Raw genomic sequence first — 23,459 nt, 5'->3', positions numbered from 1 at the left:
TAGAACCTTAGAAATGATCTCATCCAGTCACCTCATTTTATAACTGAAGAAGCTGAAGTCCAAAAAGATGAAATCAGTTTCCTAAGAAGTATTTGAATTTTAAGAGGGGGCTTAAAAACCAGTGGTCTGCTAATCCAAAAGAATTAATCTTCTGTGTATCAGATAATAGTTAAACAGTACGGTAGATATTTTATGGAAGTGGAACCTAGTTAACATATTTTGAAGCAAACTAGGTGTTATTGTTCTTCCAAGTCTTTTTAGGCATGCTTAGGTATCATAATATAGTAAAAAGAGCACTGAATTTAGAGTCAAAGGTCCTGGGTTCAAATCTTGTTTCTGCCACTATTAACATTATGACTTTGGTCAAGTAACTGAAATTCTCTGTTTTAAGTGTCCACATCTATTAAATGAGATGCATCCCTCCTTTTGACTAGATGGCCTCCGAGGTCCCTTCTAACTTGAAATTTATGGTGCATATAATTGAATATGTGCTTATGTCTGCATGAATAGGTCTGTTTGTGAATGTCTTCACTGCCAGTATGTGCATCCAGTATGTGGTACTTGAGTTCATCAATCTATACCTTTTTAGAAGGGGTCCCTTCTAACCTGTATCAGATAATAAGTAGGGCATTGTCTCAGTTTCCTTCTGTAGTCTCTTGGTTGTTGTGGGTTGGATCTCTCTCTGGTCTTCTTTCATCCTTGTTCCACATTCCAGAGCAGTCTCAGTGTTTCTAGTTTTCTTATGGAAGTCTCTTCCCTCTGAGTTGACTTGCTTTTCTGGCACATTGCTGGTGGATGGTGAGGATTGGGGAAGATGAATATAGTGAGAGAATTAGTGCCTTCTACATACCTCATGAAAGGAGCTAGGGACTGTTGCAAGTACCCTATAGTGGCTGCAGGGACAGAGTAATTGATCAAAATACCTGGATATGATGGAGACTTAAGAAAATTGGACTTGAAGATCTAGAGCTCTAAGGGACCTTAGAAGTTAATATTCTAATTTTACAGATGAGGAGACTGAAGCTCAGAGAGGTAAATTGAGTTGTCCAAGGTTAGTGGCTCAAGTTCTAGGAAGATAGATTTCTGAGCAGCTGAAGTAGGAAGCACAGGAAGAGAACAGTCCAGCAGGGTATAGCTTTATTGCACCTTTCTGCTTGGATTCTCAGGTCTTTCACCCCTTTTGTCAGCCCTGCCTGAATCCCTGCCATTTTATTACTTCTCCACTGTCTTTCTGTAAAATAACTTCTATTAGTGGATTTTCTTATTTTCAGTCCAACTCTCCTCTACCTCAAATCCTTGCCTCATTTCTACAGACCCTCTCAGACTTTGGGATTTTGTCAAAACATCTCATTGCTTTAAACTTGTTATTTAACTTTTCCTTGATTCTCATTATAGCAAAGGATGCTGTTGAAATATTTTAAGGTTGACAACCTCTTTTCGCTAGTTGTTAGTTGAGTGGATGCTGTCAGTTATGGTTTTTTAGGACCAGCCATCCAATTTGTGTTTTATTCAGGCAGAGGTTTTTTTCTCTTCCTTATGTTGCTTGTCTTATAACCATTATCCAGTCATTTATTAAACCCTCCACTAGTTTTTAGGATTCAGGAAAGGAAGTATTCATTGACTCATGGCATCTCAGAGATCACCTAAGCTAACCTCTGAACCATGACACAACTAATATGAGTGTAATATTAATGAGATTTAAGATCTTCCCTGACCATTAATAGGCCTCACACATAGCCCATTAAGGGAAGCTTGCTTAAGGGAGACTTGCTTGGAGAAAGACTTTCACACCTTTTGCTAATTTCTAATCAGGCACTGAGTCATCAGGGTTGTGATGCCTTCTGGCTCTGAGAAGTTTTTACATACTGTGAGTTGGTATTTTGCTTTGGGGCTCGCTTATGAGAAGGCTTGGGATTCCCTGGTCAAGACTATGAGTGGCCATATGCTCAGAGTTCTCCAGTTGCTCAGATATAAAGGCTTTCTTGATCCAGGGACATATGTAAAGTGTATAGTTGATTCAGTCAGAGCCCTGTCTGTTGGTCTTTATTTCTCTGCTTGTATTGTTTTCTGATGTTCAGGGTACTGACTTTTCCCCTGAACAAGTGAATGTAATTAAAAAAAGATTGTTGATCCCTTAAACAGCTATCTTTCTTAGTAAAGTAGACCTAAGAACCTGTGCTAGAAGTCATCCTGAGTATGCCAGTGTGGTTGCCACTACAGCAGGTCAAGTTGCTTAATTTCTTAGGGCTTCACTGCCTTCATCTGTAAACTGGGGGAAAGGGTTGGACTAGATCAAGGGTTTATAACTTGGGGTTCATGAACTCAGTTTAAAAAAAATTTGATAATCATATTTCAATCTAATTGGTTTTCTTTATAATCCTGTTTATTTTATTTTATGCATTCAAAAATATTATTATCAGAAGCCTAGGCTTTACTAATCTGTCAAAGGCATTGACAAAACAAAATTGGCATTAATGAAAAAAGGTTAAGAATTTCTGGATGGAATGATCTCTAAGAACCCTTATATATACATATATATATATATATATACATATGTGTGTGTGTATATATATATAAATATAATATAATATAGCTAGTTCTATATCCTATGACCCTTGATAGGTGGATATCCACCTTCAATTTGAGTTCTCTGCCCTGATCAATTGATTTATCAATTGATTGATAAACATTTATTTATTTAATTTTTGCTTTTTGGAGGGGGGAAGGTAGGGCAATTGGGGTTAAGTGACTTGCCCAAGGTCACATGGCTACTTTTTTTGTATTAAGTGTCTGAGTCTGGATTTGAACTCAGGTCCTCCTCACTCCAGGGTGAGTGCTCTATTCACTGCACCACCTAGCCGCCCCAATAAATATTTATTAAGTGCCCACTATATCTCAGTCACTGTGTTAAGTGCCACTTTGGGAGTATTGTGTTTTGTTCTGGGCACCATATTTTAGAAAGGATTTTGCTAAATTATATTGTCCAGAGGAAGGCAGTTAGAATGTTGAAGGACTTACTGTCCATATAATGTGTCAGCTGAAAAAAATGAGAATCTTTAGCCTAAAGAAAAGAACATTGGAATGGAATACCTGATACCTGTCCTCAAATACTTGAAAGGCTGTCATGTGGAAGAGATATTAAACTTGTTCTGTTTGGCCACAGGTGGCAGAAACAGGATCAATGAGTAGAAATTGGAAAGGGGCAAATTTAGACTTCATGTCTGAGAAAATGTCCTAACAGGGTAGTCCAGAAGTGGAAGGCACAGCCAGGGGTGGGGAGAGGTTCCCGCTCATTGGAGGTCTTCAAGGCAAGACTATCAGACCACCTGTCAAGTGTGTCACAGCAAGCATTCTGGGTTGAGATAAAATTCTATGATTCAGTGGTTGCTGGCAGGCATGGGGAATGCCCTCTTTTATGAGGCTGTGTTCCATTTTTGAACAACTCTAATTGTTAAGTAAATAAAAATAATCCCTTAAGCTTGTACAGAGCCTTGCAGTTTTCAAATCCCTATTACATTGATTATCTCATTTGATCTTCCAACTTGTCAATGTGGAAGTTTGTACAATGAAGTGGCATTGTGAGATTTTGTGGTAGCAGAAGATTGGAAACATAGGCTAAAGCAAGGTCTAGGGCTTTCCTGTAGTTTTTCTTACTCTCTGTACTCTCTTCCTCTTCTCTCTTTGCATTGCTGACAGAATACTCAGAGCTTCATTGCTGGGTCCCTAATGTCTTCATTCTTGTGCCCCTGAAGTATCTGACTCCAGGTGCCAGCTTTTATTCCTTCTTCATCCTCTTTCAACTTGTGTGGTTCTCTCAGGAGAAGCTGCAGTAGGCTGACTGCCAGGCTAGAAAAAAGTTGCAGACCTGGAGTGAGAAGACCTACCATTCACAAGTTCAGTAAACCTCAGCAAGTCCCTTTCCTCCTATGAGTTTTAATCAGTCCACAAACATTCATTAGTGTGGGGCTTTTAGTTTTGGTTTCTTTTTAGCACTAGACCTGGGATTTCATGGACATAAGGACTGCCTACTGAGGAAACACCCTCTACCAATGCAGATAAATCCCTCTCTGTCACTCAGAGTCATAGAGAGCTGACTGGAGCACTGAAAAGTTAAGTCACTTGCCCAGGGTCACACAGTCAGTATGTGGCACAGGTCTTCCTGACTCTGAGACCTATTCTCAACCAAATCTGGGAACCAGAGATATGAAGACAAAAGTAAAGCAATTCTGCCCTCAAGGAGTTTCTATTCTGTCAGATGTCTATATAGGTATATGCCAAAGAGGCATAAGTTGATTTTTCAGGGAGGACACAACAAAGTGAGGGACGTCAAGAAAGACTTTATGTAGAAAGTAGTGCTAGAGCTGAGTTTTGAAGGCAATGAAAGAAGCCAGAAGGCAAAGGGGAAGAAGGGGGTAATCAGGCATGTAGGCTAGTGTCATTGGATCAGAGAAATAGGAGGGGCATAATGTGAAATGAGGAAAGGTAGGAAAAGGGTGAAGTTGTGAAGAATATCTTTAAATAAGTTTAAATGGATATTTTTGGTTTCTTATATCACCATAGTTATCCCCAGGATCTTTGCTTCTTGCCCTCCCAGAGAACCATCCCATGTCACATACACATTAATATATATACACAGACATATATACATATGTACATGGATACATACACACATATTCATATACATACATGACATTTTTATATAATATATATATATATATATATTTACAAAGGGGAAAAATGAGTACAACTGATCAATAACATTGAAAAATTCTGGAAAAAGAAACACCAAACCCATGTACATTGTGTAGACCTCCCAACTCCATAAAGGGGTGGCTGGGGGGTGTCCTCATATCTCTTCATTTGAATCATTCTTGATATTTATTAGTTTTGTGACATTCACTTTTGAATTTTTGGTGTGTGGTAGTTTCCATTTCTATTGTTGTAGTTACTGTGTATATTGTTTTCTTGGCTCTCTTTACTTCACTCTGCATCAGTTCATGCAGATTGTTCCATGATTTTCTGTACTCATCACGTACATAATTTCCTACAGCACACGAATATTCCATTACATTAATATGGCTGTGAAAAATTTTAACTGCCAAACAGAGGAGTTTATATTTCCTTCCAGAGGGAATCATTGGAATTTCTTGAGTAGAAGAATGACAGAGTCAGACCACTGTTTCAGGAAAATCATCTTCATAGTTTGGTGGAAAACAGACTAGACTAGGGGAAAATGTGAGCAGGGAGACAAATGAGGAGGTCATTTTAATAATCAATGTGACATGTGATCAATTTCTGACTGTAAAATAAAGAGCCTGGTCTAATTAGATGGTCATTCTAATTCTGACATGTCAATTCTTTAAGAGAAGGTGGAATAGTGGGTTGAGTCAGGCAGGACATGGAACGCTTGAACTCAGATCCTGCCTTGGAACTTACTGTGTTTCCCTGAGCAAATCAATGAATATCTCTGGGCCTCTGTTTCCTTGTCTCTAAAATGAAAAGTTTGGATTTACATTCTCTCCCAGCTCTAAATCTATGATCCTATGAGTGGTAAAGAAACATTCCAGTTCTAGGCTAAGTCCCTCAGTGCTAGGTGTCAGAATCCTATAATGGGAACAAAAAATAACCAGCATTTTTATAATATAAAGCCCTTTCCTTATTATATCATTTTTCAGATGAAGAAATCTGAGTTCAGAAAGATAAACTGATTTGCTTCCAGGTCAATCAATCAATAAACGTTAAGTGCCTACTATGTACTAGGCACAAAGTGCTAAGTGCTAAGCAATGGCCACACAAAAAGAGGCAAAAGACAGGTCCTGCCATCAAGGAGCTTACAGTCTTATGGGAAAGACAACATACAAACAAATATATACAAAGTAAACTACATACAGGATAAATGGAAAATAATCAGTAGAGGAAAGGCACTAGAATTAAAAGGCATTGAAGAAGGCTTCCTGTAGAAGGTGGGGTTTCAGGTTGAACTTATGGGATGCCAGGGAGGTCAATAGTCTGAGCAGAGGACAGAGAATGTTCAAAGCATGAGAGACAGTCAGAGAAAATTCCCAGAGCCAAGAAATGGAAAGTCTTCTTAATGGAACAGCCAGGGGGCAAGTGTCATTGGATCAAAGACTGTGTGTAGGGGAGTATGGTGTAAAAATAATGGAAATGTAGGAGGGTTACAAAAATTACCAAGGTCTTTGAATGCTAAACGGAACATTTTATATTTGATCCTGGGGGTGTCTGACTGGGAGTCACTACATTTTATTGAATAGGGGGTGGGGATTACATGATTGGATCTATGTTTTAAGAAAATTAGAATTGGAGTGGGGAGAGACTTGAGGCAGGCAGACTCACCAGCAGGCTATTGCAAAAGTCCAGTCGTGAGGTGATAAGGGCTGGATTAGAATGGTTGCCATGTCAGAGGAGAGAAGGGGACATGTTAGAAGGATATTACAATGGTAAAATTGAGAAGCTTTGGCAACAGAAAAGATATGGGGATGAAAGATAGTGAGGAGTTCAGGATGGATATGAGGTTGTGAACCTGAGGGACTAAGAGGATAGTACTAATCTCTAGAGTAATAAGTCACACTGTTAATATATAGTAGACTCAAGTTTTGAACCTTAGCTGCCTGCCGTAAGCTCTTTGCTTAGACTAACTTTGCTCCTGAAGCTAATAAAGGTGAAAAGGTTTGGGGTTAGGGCAGGGGGATCTCTGTCTCCTCTTTATGACTAAATGGAAGGAAGATGGAAATGGAATGCATCAGGTTAAGGAGTGGGGAAGTTTTATTGCAGATCATGCAACCTGAGGAAGATGAGAAGCTTTTTGATATGGGAGAAAGAATCCTGGACCTGGGCTCAAATCCTGTGTGACCTTGGGAAAGTAATTTAATCTCTTTCTGCTTCTCAGGTGCCTCATTTCTAAAATAAGGGGTTGGATTTAATGACCTCTCAGGTTTTTTCTAGCTTGAAAGCTATGATGGGATTTTAGTCCTTTGTTTGGTAAATACTGCCTGGCTCTGTGTTTTCTCCATGGGTGTGGTGCTAAAAATCTTTAGTTCCTGAAGTAAAATACATCCAAAAATGGAAAAATATATTAAAAACATAGGAACAGAAGTCAGGTGATCTGGATTCAGTCTGTCTTTTATATTATATTGGTCTGTGACCTTGGACAAGTCATTTATACTTTCTAGGACACAGTTTCCTTATTTGTAAAAGGGTGGATTATTATTTTTATATATATATATTTTTTTATTTTTAAGCAATCGGGGTTAAGTAACTTGCTCAAGGTTACATGGCCAGTTATTTCTGGGTGTGGTGCTGAGTGTCTGAGCCCGGGATTTGATCTCCAGGTCGTCCCAACACTGGAGCCGGTGCTCTTACTCGCTGAGCCACCTGGCCGCCCAAAAGGGTGGATTATTAAGGCTCATTTTAACAGCAGTACTCAGGGAATCTGTGTTTGTATTTCTCAGTCAATTCTTGATTCTGTCAGGGTCTACCTTAAGTTTTGGAATTAAATATGAAAAGCAGCCTTGTTGTAGTTGCTTAATGAGGGTGAAAGATGAGTAAAACGCTTTGTTTTGGCCATCTGCTAGTGACCTGGGCAGGACTGGCATTTAAGAGAGTCGTTCGCTACAAGTACATGTTACTCATCTCTGCTCTTCTCTTTTGGTCTGTCAAAAGCTTCATTTGAGGGAATTCCAAATCCTCTTTTTCCTTTGAGCAACTTGTGGCAGCCTAGCCCATAAGTAATACTTTTAACTAACTTCACTCTCTTCTGACTCTGTAGGCTGACTCTATGCCCCAGTCAGTGGTGGATCTCACAAAGACTAACTAGCAAGTGTATATATGGATGACCCAGGGAAGCTTATTCCCAGTCTAGGGTTAAAAAAGAGAATTCCACTCCAAAAACATGCTTGACTGAAGGGAGTCTGTAGCAACATCTTTCTATCAGAAAGGTTTTTATTACCATTTGTCCTCTGATTAGGTGTTTGGCAAATCAAAAAATTTGTTCTTCCTCATTTCACCTCCTTGCTACTCATCCTTTCCGCTCTCTACTTCCAAGACAGACAGAATAATTCATATGGTGGCATAAGTTTAAATTCTGATCTTCAAGGAAAACTATGTAGAAGGATCCCAACTCTATTCAGTCCCTAGTGCTAGAAATCCCAAACCCTTTTAGGGTACTGCCTAAGCCTCACCATCTCACTTGGCACTGGCCTAGGAGGGAGATGATGGATTAATTCTAATATATTGCAGCCTTATTCAGAGACATAGAAGGCCTGATGGAAACACCTGCCCCTCATTCTGTGAGAGGGCACTGGTGAGTGGGGCATAAATCATATCTCCATTTGGGCAAAAGAAGAACATTCCCTTCTTCCTTGAATGAACCAGGCGAGAATTAGTAGGAGGGCAGGATAGCCTTTCTAGAGACAGACAGACTGGTCTTTAGGATGCCATACCAATGGGCATATGTTGTTCAGGGGTTCAGCTCATAGCCACTCTTTCCTCTTTTAGGTCCTTCTCCTGATCCCATTACCTTCTGGGAGCATCTGACACTGGGGGATGGAAAGATCTCCAGAAATACAAGAAGCAGGTTATATTTGCCATAGTAGGCTCACTATCCTTTACACCCCACCTCACACACAAATGGAATGTTTTTGTGTATGACATTGGAGAGCCCCAATATTGTCAAACATGGTCATTGAGCTAGCATCCTTAGGGATGATATTCTATGTATACAGATAGTCTAATACATCATATATTTAGAGTTGGAGTGTCTTTGGAGTTCACTAGTACAATTCCCCCATTTTCCAGATGAGGAATTGAGACCAAAAAAGTGACTTGTCCAAGGCCACACAGATAGTAAATGACAGAGTTAGGTTTTGAACCCAGGTCCTCTGATTCCAAATTCAGAGCTCTTTCTACAGTACCATATTGTCTCTCCTTGGCAGAGGCCTTGTCTTAATTAATTATCAAATCTTGAATTGTTTTAGTGTGACTAGGAAAAAAAACTCTGGTACTCAGATAGGACACATAATAGATGTTCAGGGTGGAAATGAGCCTAAATCTCATGTAGTAAATTCTCTCCCTTTGTATGTCCTCCAGGGGCTTTCCTGATCCCATACACCCTGTTTCTTATCATCGCTGGGATGCCTTTGTTCTATATGGAATTGGCTTTGGGCCAGTATAACCGAGAAGGAGCTGCTACTGTGTGGAAAATCTGCCCATTTTTCAAAGGTAAGCAGTCTTTGAGAAAGAAAGGAAAAGTGCAGTCAAAGTCACCTTCTCAGGGTGCAATGAAAACAGGGGAATGGGGAGACAAGGGAAAGCAGGGGAATGGGGGAAAAAGGTATCTTGGACACAAAGAACCCTGGGCCTATGGTGTGGCTATTGGTGATGTCTCCCTCCAGGACTGGTAAAGCACTGCTACAAAGTTTGACTTAAAGTATCAGTAGGAAACTGATGAGGGTCAAGCATTAGTAGGCATTCAAAACTACTTGAAGCTAGTGACTTGACTTGGTATGATGATTTCTGGAAAAAATACTTGACTTCTCTCTGTGGTTAGTAGCACTTGGTGCATCTTCAGAGGTCAAAGCATCAGGATTTGCTTTTTCCTGTATGTACTAATAATGCCAGGAAAGCATTGCTTAGGTTAGCATACTGGGTTTTTCTGATCACTGGTAGGTACTAAGCAGAAAAGTAAATTCAACAAATTCAAATTTAAGAACCCTGCAAGTGTCTGCAATGTTAAAAATGCTATATTGAGGGCTAAGGGATGCAAAGTTTCAATAAGACCTTATCCCTGCCCTTGGGGTAATTAGGTGGTGCAATGGATAGAGTGATGAGCCTGGAGTCACAAAGACCTGAGTTCAAATTCCTCCTCAGACACTTTCTAGCTGTGTGATCCTGAGCAAGTTACTCAACCTTGTTTTTCTCAGTTTCCTCACCTGTAAAATGACCTGGAGAAGGAAATGGCAAACCACTCCAGTATCTTTGCCAAGAAAACCCCAAATGGGGTCACAAAGAATCAGACGTGACTGAAAAAAAAACGGGACAACAATAATAACATCCCAGCTCTCATGGATATTAAGGTCTAGTGGTATATATGAATAGGTAGAGAAAACTAGAACACATAAGAATTATCACAGGAAAGAATATATTCAAGATGTGGAAAACAAAATGTTATATCAGGTCTGAGGGGGAAAAGGTCTTTATTGATTAGAAAAAAGTCAGGGGAGACTGCATAGGAGAGGTGGAATTTATATAATCAAAAAATGTTAGAAGGCCTTAGAAATCATCTAGCTGATGAAGAAACTGAGACCTATAGAAAGGAAATGTTCCTAGCAAAGTCACACAGCCAGTAAGCAGTAGCCAAGAGTCAGACCCATGTCTTCCATGCCAAACGCTTGTGCCCTTTTCTTTAAATCCCAGTTCTTCCTCTAATGTGGGTAGCATCTTAATAGGCAAAGAAGGGAAAGGAAGATATTCTAGAAGGAAGAAAAGGATATCCAAAGTCACAGAAAAGGAAAGAGGCAAGCAAGTTTGGAGCACAGCAAAGTGTTACACTTTGCAATTGTAGAGTATATGGTAGGGAGCTGTATGAGTTCCAGCTGGAACAATGTTGGTGTCAAACTTCCAGGCAGAGAAGTTTGAACTTTACCCAGCAGATAATAAAGAGACTGAATGTTTTGAGCCGGAGAATGAAAGGATTATATCTATATATAAGCAAGATTAATTTAGGAGTGGTGTGAAGGATGATGAAGGGCAGCATGGTGTAGTGGAAAGATAACTGCTCTTGAAGCCAGGAACAGCTGAGTTCAAGACCTGATTCTGACACAAAATGGTTGCATGACTCTGGAGAAGTCACTTAACCCCTTAGTGCCCTAGGCATCTCTAAGATCATATTTTGCAGTAAAGGTGTTGATGTGACAATTTCCTTGCCTGGACATTCTCTGCACCAGAGATGTCAAACTCAGAAACATAGATCCCTGCATGCATGTTGACTTAGAAAGTCACAAATTAATATTATCTGTGTTGTGTTACATTCTTATTTATTTTTTCCAACATTTCCCAGTTACATTTTAATTTGATTAGGACTATATGGAGGGCTATCAATCTTGTACCTCTGCCCTATACAAATGAAATCATAGACCCAGTCCCTATTCCAGGGTGTACATGAAGAATGAATTAAGGAGAGGATTGAGAGGGAGAATGGAAAAAATGTTTAAGGTGGCTATTGAAATTCTGTTCTGGGGGCGGCTAGGTGGTGCAGTAAATAGAGCACTGACCCTGGAGTCAGGAGGACCTGAATTCAAATTTGGCCTCAGACATTTAACACACACACAAATAAACTAGCCGTGTGAACTTGGTCAAGTCACTTAATCCCAATTTGCCCAAATGCAAAAATAAAATGGAATTCTATTCTGGCAAATAATATAGAAGACTTATACTAGGGTGGTGGCAATGGGGAGAGTACTGAGGGAAGAGACACTGTGGAGGTAGAATTGATAGGCCTTGACAACTGATTCCTATGAAAGGACAAGGAAGGAAGGAAAGAAGACAGGAAACAAACATTCATTAAGTGCTTGTTATGTGCCAAGCACTGTATTCAGAGCCTTACAAATATTATTTCATCTTCACAAGATCTCTGAGAAATGGGAATAGCATTTGTATGAGGCAGCAGATGTAAAGTGACTTGCCCAGTCACATATAATATCACATATAACTAAGTGTCTGAGGCTGGATTTGAACTCAGGTCTTTCAGACTCAAGTCTCAGTGCTCCATTCATGCTAGCTTTCCATGTTATCAGTGTTAGCATAGATTTTAAACAAGGGAGATTCAGTATTGAGGCTGGCATGATAGTGCTCTACTGTACCTCCGCTCTCTCCCCCACTGGTTCTTTTTAATCAATCAACAAGTATTTTTGAATAGGTGGTAGAATGGGAAGAGTGCTAGATTTTGAGTCAGGGGACCGGTGTTTGAATCCAAACTCTGCCATTTACTACCTTTGTGATGTCTGGTAAGTAACTTCAATTCTCTGGATCTTAGTTTATTCACTGATAAAATAAGGGAGTTGGAATAAATGACCTCTAAGGATTATTTTGGCCCTAACATTTCATGAATCTGTAAATGGCTCCTTTTCAATGACACCTTCCTGACTCTTAGCAATGATGACCTTTCCTCCTTCAGAAGTTACTTAATATTTTGTGTTGTATTTCTTCAACATATTAGTTTTTGTTATAGTTACCATATGAGGTATTAATGAGAGGCAGCATGGCACAGTGAATAGGGCACTAAAGTTGAAGGCAAGAAGACCTGTGTTCAAATCCTACGTTAGACATTTATTTGCCATCTGTGTGACCCTAGATAAGTCACTATACTTATCTGTATTTCAGTTTGCTCATCTTCAAAGCAAGGAAGTTGAATTCAACTGTTTCTAATGTCCCCTCCAGCTCTAACTAACTCTATATGCCTATGTATTATTGTTATCATTTTGCATTTTTTTTGGAGGGGGAAAGGTGGGGCAGTTGGGGTTAAGTGACTTGCCCAAGGTCACATGGCTAGTAAGTGTTAAGTGTCTGAGGCCAAATTTGAACTCAGGTCCTCCTGACTCCAGGGCCTGTGCTCTATTCACTGTGCTACCTAGCTACCCCAACCTATGTATTATTACGTATTATTAAGATGAAGGTTCCTTGCAACTGTCAGTGCTATGATCCCATGGACTCATTCCTGTGATAGTTCCATCAATCAATCATCATTTAATCAACACTAACTCTATGTGAGACACCATACTAAGTGCCAGGGATACAGAGAGAAAGTAAACCCAGTCTCTGCCCTCAAGGAATTTATAGTCTAATGGAAGTGCAAATAATAAACACTGTGAAGGATGGCAAGTATTCAAATTCATATCATTTGAAGTTGCTTTTATGTACAACATGGTGATTAATTCCATTCTGATGGGAATGTGCAATGTGAATTCAAATAATGTGACCATTTCATGGGATTTATTATTTACATTGAGACCTAGGTATAAATTACTATACACAAAGTATATTTGTTATTGTTCAGTCATTCAATCATGTCTGACTCTTCATGATCCTCTATGAGGTTTTCTTGGCAAAGATATTGGAGTGAGTTGCTGTTTCCTTCTCAAGTAGATTAAAGCAAATAGGGTCACATAGCTAGTGAGTATTTGCCCAGCGTCACATAGCTAGTGAGTGTTTGAGTCTACATTTGAACTCAGGTCTTCCTGACTCAAGGTCCAGTGGTCTATCTACTCTAGTTGCCTCTACAAGTATGTGTGTGTGTGTATGCATGTATATAAGTATTTGTGTATGTATGTGAGCACATATATGTGTGCACATGTGCACATATGTGCGCATGTGTACAGACACTTATGTATATGTACATACATGCATGTATATGTCATATATGTACATACATATGTGTGTGTGTGAAATTCAATAGCCATGGAAGGATTGAGGTATAGAAAGGGTCATAGAAAATTCAGTTAAATTTGACAATTATGTATTAAAAAAAATTAAAACTATGTGAAGTCTGCGTGTCTAGTTAAGACAACAGGGTTCACAGACACAACTGTGAGGAAACTAGACAACAAAATGAAAACATATACAGGTATCCTAAATGTCTTAGTACAATTTTAAGTTATTGAAATCTCAAACTGCATGAGGACTTTAGGGAGACTGTATATAACCAAGTAATGTGTAGAGACTCCCAGGAGCTCAGAGAAGGGAGATCTGAAGAATGGACAGGGTAGTCACAGAAGATTCCAGAAAGGAGATGGCACTTGAGCTTGACTTTGGAGTCTGACCATTCCACAACCTTGTTCCAGGTGTTGGCTATGCTGTGATTCTCATCGCGCTGTATGTGGGCTTCTACTACAACGTCATCATTGCGTGGTCTCTCTACTACTTGTTCTCTTCATTCACCCTTAATCTCCCCTGGACCAACTGTGAGCACCCCTGGAACAGCCCAAACTGCACAGATCCCAAGCTCCTCAATGGGTCGATGTTAGGCAATGGAACCAAATACTCGAAGTACAAGCATACGCCGGCAGCTGAGTTCTATGAGTAAGTCTTGGTCTACTCTCTGTTCTCCCTTTGTATTTCTTAGGTGTGGAGGTTTAGTGGTGACAAGTCAACCAAGCCCTTTTGTTCCTGCTACAGGCCAACATAGGGATGACTGAACTGAAACAAAGTCAGGTCAAAACTGGGCTTGACTTAATGGTGCCATTCTTGACTCTCCTTCCCAGCTGTGGGAGGAGGAGACCATTAAAAACAAAGAAAGACATCCTACCCAGAATCAAAATTTATGCATCTATCCTATTAGAAGACAGATGGGTCAATATTACATTGGAGTGTAGTCAAAAGAGCATTGGTTTTTAAGTTAGAAAACATGGCTTTATATCCTGCCTCTGTTCCTTGCCACCTGTATGACCTTAGATAAGTATACTCTTGGAACCTCTCTTTGTCTATAAATAAGGAAGTTAGACTAATTGATTTTTAAGGTGGTATCACATAGAGTAAAGAGGACTAGCTTCTAGAAGATCTGAATTTGAATCCTGCCTCAAGTAATGAGCTCTTGTGTGACTATGGGAAAGTCTCTTTAATCTCTCTAGTCCTCAATTTCAGGACCTACCCCACAAAGTAGTTGAGAGCATCAATTATTTGCAAGAGAAATTTTTCATTAAGATATTTTGCAATCAGGGCAGCTAGATGGCACATTGGATAGAGTGCTAGGCCTACAGTCAGGAAGACCTGAGTTCAAATCCAGCCTCAGACACTTAATAGCTGTGTCATCCTGAGCAAGTCACTTAACCTTATTTGCCTCAGTTTCCTCATCTGTAAAATGAGCTGGAGAATTAAAATGACAAACCATTCTAGTATCTTTGCCTAGAAAACCCCAAACAGGGTTATGAAGAGTTGGATATGACTGAACAATGAATAATATTTTCCAAAACTCAAAGCACTATATAACTGTTAATGTTATCATCATCACCATCATCATTTAAGTTCCCTTCTAGTGTTAAAGGCAATGATTAGTGATTGACCTAATTAGCCTCAAGTGGTAGTTTCTTTGACTCAAAAATAAATCTTTTAGAATATTTCCGTATGACATCATTTTTCACTTTTCACAAGACCACAGATTCCCTACCCCTGGCTGATACCACTTCTGAATAGATTCAAACGACTGAGGTTTTAGAGGTTATGTTGTTATTCATTAAAATGACATGTATGGTTGTTTGCCTCATTTCTACATGTCCTGGGATCTGGAATCACCCACAAATTGATCCCTTAGATACAAACTGATACAAACTCTTTTTCAAGGGAGTCACTGCCTGGGTTAAGGCCAAGCTCCCCTGGCTTCCAAGATAGGAGGCATTCTCTTTCTTTGAAAAGAGCACCAGATTTGAAATCACAGGACCTGGGTTCAAATCTCACCTTTGCTATGCATGACCCTGGTCAAATCACTTATCATCTCTGTTTTATGAAAGAGTTTCCTCCTCTATAAAATGATATTGGGTTTAAGGATCCCCAAGGCCTCTTTCAGTTCTAATTCTATGATGCTATGATCCTAGTCCTCTCTTTATTTCTGTTTCTTAGGTGTCTTACTATCTTTGGTTTGTCATTAGTTCCCTCCATTCCTGACCTCTGCAGCTAACACCCTGACTCACAACAACTGGGAAGTTTTTCTAGATAATCCACAAGTAAGAGAAAAGGAAATCTCATCCACCCCCCTTCTCCTAAATCCCTTCCTCCCTGCCAATAAACAGTATTCCTACTTCTGGAGCATTTGGAACCAAGCTTTCCCTAGAGCTTCAGGTGGGTCTTCCTTTTGCTCCTTTTAGGGTTGCTTTCTTCTAATTCTTACACTTCATTATACTCCTTTGATTACTTGGTTGGACCCTCTGTGTAGACATATAAGGGTTTGAATGAGCATGAGTGCCAGCCCTCCCATATAGACCAGCTCGTAGGGTTCATCAGACTCTGCTAGACCTCAGTCCTCCCAGAGCCCTTTTTTGACATCTTATGCTTGACATGGAGGGAACTCTGGGCTCTTGATGGTTGTTATCAGAATCCAAGCTTTTGTGGGCTCTATGTTCTTTTTATAACGTCATGTATGGATGTGTGACTGTAGTCACGTCATTTAACATCTCTTGGCCTTATTTTCCTCACATATAAAATGAGAAAGTCTGGCCAGAGGACTACCAATGTCCCTTCCAGCTTACAATCTAAGAAGCCAGCTTGCTTTTCTACATGTGTTCTGTCTGGTGTCCTTAGCCTGGTTGGTCAATACTAGCATTAGGAAATCATGATGAAAAAGCGAACAGGGTGGAAAGGAGGCCGAGGAGGAGAAGTGATAACAGAATGACATAGGACAAGAAGTATGGGGCTATAGAATGTGTGTTGGACTTGGAACTAGAGGACCTGAGTTCAAATCCTACCTATTTTTCCTATGTGACCTTGGACAAGTTAGTTACTCAACCTTTCTGAGCCTCATTTTCTTCATCTGTAATATAAAGGATGGGGCTAGATGGTATTTAAGGTACCTTACAGTTCTATACATATGATCCATTTCCACACACCTATTCCACTGTGCAGGAAACCAGACATACAAAGGCAGAAAGTTTGTAGCTTCTTTTTTGTATCACAGGGGAAATAGAGACAGTGACACTAAGGTGAATTTCAAGGAGCAGAAAGTAGAGCAGCCAAGTTCCCAGCTCTAGGAAATTGTGTGGCCATCAGTGAGTTCCCATAAGAGAGATGAGACATGAAACTCCTTTTCATATTAAGGAGGCAGGTTTAGGTTCTCTGGAAGGCAGCCTAGGGCAGAATCTCTCAGATCCTTGATTGCCTCTATCATTCCCCTGACAGTTTAAAGAACAATGGAGAAGAGAGCTCTGAAGGTGGCCTCAAACCCCAAAGTGATACAAAAGGGAAGCTCAGCAAGTCAAGTGGGATTCTTTTTAGTATCTGGCCTTTACAGTTAGCAAAAGATCAGTTTTTAATAATTCTGCATTTCTACTGAGGACCAACATTCATTGAAATGCAAACTCAGAGGATAAGGATCTAGGCTTTTAAAAGCTTCTTTCTCCAGGCCAGCAGTTAGGTATGGGATAAAGTATGATAGAAAGATGAGAGCCTTGGATCTGGAGTCTGAAGTTCTCCATTTCAAACCTAGCTATGCTACTTATTACCTAAGTCACCTTGCACAGGCCCTGGGCTGGACCTGCCTTATCTGGGCTTCAGTAATTCCAGGCTAAGTCAATAGTCCTAAAAAGAGAAACCATGCATTTCTGACTCACCCAACCCAACTCCACTCTGCCTGCCAAGGCCTTTGTGCAGCTTTTGTTATCTATGCCTTTGTTATCTATGACAGACAATAGCTCATATCACTACAACAATTTACAAAACTTTCTAGGATAAGCTATAAACACCTCAGCCCAATACTTATCTCACATTATTCCCTTTCTTATATTCCATGATTTAGTCAAACTGCTCTGTTAGCTTTTCCCCAAACTGGACAATCCATCCTCCAAATTCATGCATTAGAATTATCGGGTCCTCAGTCTCCATTCCTGAAATGGCATCTGTCCTTATCCCTTTTAAGAACACTTAGTCTCCTTAAAGGCTCAGTCCAGGGGCTACCTCCTCCAAAGGTCTTTCTGGATCTCCATAATGGTGAGTTCTTTCTCTCTTTCCCTCTCTTTCCCTCTTTCTCTCTTCTCCCCCCCCCCCCCCCCCCATGCCTGTCTGTTTTTCTCTCCTCACACTTATCTGTATGTTTTCTGCTATCCCTCTCTCAAAAGTAAACTCCTTGAGGCCAAAGAAAGTTCCCCCCCCCTTTTATCTTCTTATTCTCAATGTACAGTGCCTTGCAATAAGACAATTAATTTGTCAGTTGGCTAATTGACAAATTAATTAATTCATTGGGTCAGATTGAATTGATTGCATCACCGAGAGGAGAAGTAACTTAATTATGGTCACACAGAAAGTATATGCCAGATCTGGAACTGTAGCCAATGCCTTCTGACTCCAAGCCTAGTACTTTGCCTACTGTACCATGCTGACAAATGAGGAAAGTGGGGTACAGGATTAAAGAAATGATTTATTTATGGTCACTACATCAAGGTAGTAGCCAAGCTGGGATGAGTGCAATAGTCTCTGTGTTGAGTATAAATATTACTATCCCCATTTTACAAATGATGAACCTGAGACTCAAAAGATTTGTATAAGGCAGCTGGTAGCATAGTGGATGGAGTACTGGGCCTGGAGTCAGGAAGGACTGAATTCAAATCTAGACTCAGATATTTACTAGCTGTGTGATCCCAAGCAAGTCAGTCAATCTCTGTTTGTCTCTGTTTCCTTAACTGTAAAATAGAGATAATACTAGCACTTACCTCCCGAGGGTGCTGTGAGGATCAGATGATATAATATTTATAAAAGCACCTAGCATAGTGCTAATAAAATTCATTTCCTTGCTTTTCCTTCAGATTCCCTCCTTCTAAACATCAGGGAACTGAATCACAAAGAGGTTAAGTGACTTGCCCAGGGTAACATAGGAAATAAGTAGCTGAAGCAGGAATTGACCCCCGTCTTTCTGATCTAACTCCATCACTCTATCCTGGACATCATGGCACTCTTTGGTCATGCTCCTTCTCTTCCTTCCTCCTCTCATTCTTATCCTATTGTGGTCACCCAGTCCCTAACAATTCAAAACCCTAAATTAGGGCAGAAGGAGGGCTTTTCTGGGTATGTGGTCAGAGAAGATAAAGGGGAACCATTCTTCTTCCTTTTAGCCTCTCCCACCAGAACTCTTGATATGTCTACAATTTTAGCCTAAGAAAGCTACACATTTACTCTCTGTTTTTGAAGCTAGAAAGTGCACTGCTCAGAAACTCTCTGGCATTAAAGTAATTACATGATATCCAATCTGGGGATTCAACATTCAGACATGCTAACTCACCCTGGCAAGATTAGATCTTTCTTCTTCTTCGCCTTCTTGCCTCCTGGCTAGTTTTGTTGCCATCTTGTATTCATTTAAGTCAAGGAATTGAAAGTATTGAGAACATAACCACTATTTTTTTCCCCAGCCCCTGGGTCTGAGGCCAAACCAGACCTGCTGCTGAAAGAGATCTTCGCCCTTTCAGAAAGTGCATCTCTAAAATGAAATTTTGGCTCTTTACTTTCCTGGTGATAATTTTTACTCTGTGCCTGGCTCTGGTAAAAACTGAGAATTGAGTTTTTCCAATCTAATACTTTTTTCCAAATGCTGAACAGGATACTGAAGTTTTCTGGCTTGTAAGTTTAGGAAACTAAAGACATAATTAAGTGTGATTATTTTCCAGGGCATTTATTGGAGTATTCAAATAAGCTGTAACAGCAAGCACCCCAGAATTCCCAGGGCAGTTGCCAACACAGGTTCCTAGATCTGCTTTTCTAAAGGAAAGCAACTCCACATGGTTAACAATCTTGCTTTAACCAAATATATGTAATTTACCTAGTTCAGGGGAAAAAGTTCAACACCCTGAACTTCAGAGAATACAGAGGTTTCAAGCAGACAAGAAATACAGAGAAACAGCAGCAGACAGACTTCCAACTGTCTTTCCATTACATCCATACCTAGTCAGTTACCAGAGAGGGAAGCACCAACATCTGGGTTTTCAAAGCCAGGGGGCTCAAGAGCTGCACAGAGTCTTTTCTGGTCAAATCACACAACACTTCTCAAAGTGAGCCCCAAAACAAAGCCTCACATCAGGATTTATATAGCCTTCTCCTAGCTCAGATAATGTCACAACCTTCTTTTCCCACTGCCCAATCACAGAGCACTAAGGTGTGAGCATTCCTAAAAATGAAGCCTCTCTCCACAGGCTCCAGGTACACTTAAGCCTATCAAAGGTCCTAAGGGCAGGGAAGATCTTAAATTCCCATTCTCATAACATAAGCCCAACTTACTTGTGTTACAGCTTTATGCCCTGAACTTTGTATACATAGAAAAAGAGATTCAGACTTCTAGTGGTTGAAATCAATTAAAAAACCTTGGCTCTTTGTAGTGGTGGTGGAGTTTTTGGCCATCTGGTCAACTTGAGCAGACACCCACTCTGAGCCACAAATGCATGTCACTCTAATGTGCTGTAGTCTAAAGACAGTTATTTCCATAATCTTAATGATTAAATTTCCCCAATTATTTTCTGACTTAATTTAGTCTCCAGAAATGAAAAAAAGCACCCAGCAACCAATTCTCACAAAAGACATTCACCCTAGCATCCATTCACTCCCATTCACTCATGCTCCCATTCACACAAAATAGCACTGAGTTATACACACTCATGACTCTACATATCCTGAGGCATGGAACAATGAAACCAAAAAATCCCTTTTATTTAGCCTCTATTTTGTAAGGGCTAAACATAGTAGAGAGTGATGGCTCCTGGAATGTGGGAAGTATTATGCAAAGTTCTGAGGGAGATATATAAAGTTGAAATACAACCAGGAGTGTGTCAAAGCAAGCTTGGACCACCTCTTGATAACTGATAGTTAAATTTTTAGTGGAAGCATTTACACATGGGGAATTAGCAAGAGAGGCTTTGACCCTTGCTCCAGACTAAAGAAAGTGATAGATAAAATAATTAACAATGCCAATGAACTTAAAAGTATGGCATGAGTGTTCAGAGAGCCTGTCATTAAACATTTGCAAACACATGCCTTGAAACAACATAGTGTCTGTCCTCAAAGACATCTTATCTACAGCTTAGTTCAGTCTTGGAGGAAAAGACATGAATAGAGATAATTATAAAATGCTGTATTACATGATAAATGTATAAAAGAAGTATAAAAAAACAGCCATGTGAGATCCAATGGGAAAGGCTTTAGATAGGTCTCAGTGAAAGTTTTGCAGAGAAAGTAGTATTATTCCACTTAAAGCACAAATAAGATTCCTTCTTATGATCATAGATCTAGAATCAGAGGGTACTTTAGTAATCATTTTATAGATGAGGAAACTGGGACCCAGAGATGTTAAGTTATTTGATCAAAGTCATATAGGTAGTAAGTGACAAAGGTAGGATTTGAAGCTAGGTTTTCTGTTTCCAAAGCTAATGTTGGGTCTTAAAGAATGGGTAGCAATTTGATAGGCAAAAGCAGGGTTGGGTTGGGTTGTGATGTTCTCAGTGCAGGGAATAGCATGAGCCTATGATCTCCTATTTCCTAAGTGTTTTAAGATTTATAAAATGTTTGTTTCACAATCAGTTTATGGGATAGAAACTTGCAAGTACAAGCAAGGTAGAATTTTTGTTGTTTTCTTTTTGGATTTCAGTTTCCTAGGCTCAGGCTGAATTGTGAACATCTGAAGGATTGATCTCCTTTGAACCCTAATGATCCACAGCTATGCTGAGTCATGTAGGGTTCATTCCTACTGGCTGTGAGCCAGTCAGGGGCTGAATCTTTGTTATATATGCTAGGAGGTCAACATTTTGCTTTGGGGGTTTGCTCATAAGAAGTATCTTTTGATTTCCTGATTGAAACTCTGAATAGCCATATGTTCAGAATCTGTGCCACCCCCCCCAACTGCTCATATTTCTGTGCTCCCTTGATCTAGTGATGTGTACAAAGTATATAGCAATATTATTTTTCTCAGACAGTTGGAGCCCTGTCTGTTGATCTTTGTGCCAATTTCTCTGCTTGTATTTTCTATACTCTTTCTCTGTAATTAAAGTAGGATTGTTAACCCTTTTAAAGCTGTCTTTCCTTTATAAAGCAGATCAAAAGAACCTGTGTTAGCAGGCCATCCTGGGTGTGCTAGTGTGCTTGCTAATACAGAATTATAAGGATTATTCTCTGAATTTCACAGATGAAGAAATTGAGGGTTAAAAGGTGGCACAACTTTTCCAAGATCATGCAACTAGCAAAAATAGTTAGCACTTCAGTATAGGTCTTCTGACTCCTACTCTAGCACTCTTTCCGCTAGACCTCATTTGCCTCTAATGTTTCCCTGGAACTCCCAATCCTCATTCCCATCCTTGGCCCCACAGTGGTCACCCAGCCCTCTAGCTAATCAAAGCCCTAAATTAGGGGGTTATCATGTATCCTGACTGTAAGGTCAGGAAAGAACAGGATGTGTTCAGAGGACAGAGAAGAGAGATTTGACTGGAACTTCAAGAGCATGGAGAGAAGTAATCTGAGACAAGGTTGGGAAGTTCATTGGACACCCTCACAATCTATGTGGATGGGCTAACTATGGGCAGCACAGAGTCCACAGCTGCCATTAAGCCTCAGAAACAGCAATAGCAGCAGCAGCAGCAGCAAAACCCTTCCATTTGGCCAAGAAGCAAACTCTGACTCCTAAGTGACTAACTTAGGAAAAACAATTTTCCAAACTTGGGGTACGTTTTTTTCCATGAATATAATGTAAATTCTAAATCTCCTTCCCATGCTGTTTCTATCAAAGAATTTATTTAGCTCTGGTTTTGTGGACTTATAGGACAGATCAGATGTCCAAAAAAATTTTTTATAAGGCTGATTTTCTTTTTTAATGAATCTCTTTGAGATTTTCCCCTCAGAAGCAGGAAGTTAATGCTGCTTTGCCAGGAAAATGAAGACAAACCCTGGAACAGTGGAATTCCCTGTAAAATATGCAATCTACTGAAGTGCAAAGGAAGGTGTGTGGTATCATCCAAGCTATAACTCAGAGAGAGGATCCAGAGTTGTAAAGAAGATGGCCTCAGATGGACTAGGGGGTTCTGGCTTTTTTCACAGATAAGGAGACTTGGGTTTAAATACTGTGGCTTTGCTACTTACTACATGTGACTACATACATGACCTCAGGCATTTAATCACTCAAGCTTCTTTGTCCTTAGTTTCTTCATTTGTAAAATGAGGGAACTAGATTAGATGATTTCTAAGGTCCCTTCCAGCTATAAATCCAGTGATCTAAACCAGAGTGTCACATGTGTCCCATGGGCTCCATGTGTCCCACAACACTCCTGAGAGGAGCTAAAACATATTAAAATGTAATTGGAAATATTTGAAATAATAGATTAAAAATACATTACAAAATAGACAATGTTATATTGGTACCATCTCTCACCTATCAGATTGGCTAATATGACAGAAAAGGAAAAATGATAAATGGTGGAGAGGATGTGGGAAAATTAGGACACTAATGTACTGTTGGTGGAGTTGTGAAATGATCCAACCATTTTGGAGAACAATTTGGAACTGTGTCCAAAGGTATATAAAACTGTTCAGTACCACTACTGTCTGTACCCCAGAGATTTCAAAGAAAAAGGAAAAAGATCTATATGTACAAAAATATTTATAGCAGCTCTTTTTGTGGATGCCATCAACTGTGAAAGGCTAAACAAGTCATGGTATATGATTGTAATGGAATACTATTGTGCAATAAGAAATGATGAACAGGTACATTTCAGAAAAATTGG

At 39.8% G+C, this 23,459-nt stretch overlaps 1 protein-coding gene across 1 annotated transcript in view; it reads left to right on the top strand.

The window, feature by feature from the left end:
• SLC6A2 (solute carrier family 6 member 2) overlaps window positions 1-23,459 on the top strand; it is a 68,139-nt gene that overhangs the window by 6,646 nt on the left and 38,034 nt on the right. Inside the window, exons 2-3 of the mRNA XM_069082806.1 lie at window positions 9,106-9,237; window positions 13,854-14,091. Of these exons, the coding sequence (XP_068938907.1) occupies window positions 9,106-9,237; window positions 13,854-14,091 (370 nt within the window). The remainder of the gene's footprint in view (window positions 1-9,105; window positions 9,238-13,853; window positions 14,092-23,459) is intronic.

This window comes from Petaurus breviceps, unplaced genomic scaffold, assembly GCF_028583685.1.
Source record: "Petaurus breviceps papuanus isolate PSGF00001 unplaced genomic scaffold, PetGlider_PUasm1.0 171, whole genome shotgun sequence".
In the NCBI taxonomy this organism is placed as follows: Eukaryota; Metazoa; Chordata; class Mammalia; order Diprotodontia; family Petauridae; genus Petaurus; species Petaurus breviceps.
Note: the sequence above shows the minus strand (reverse complement) of the source record. Positions and strands in the feature narration are given on the sequence as shown.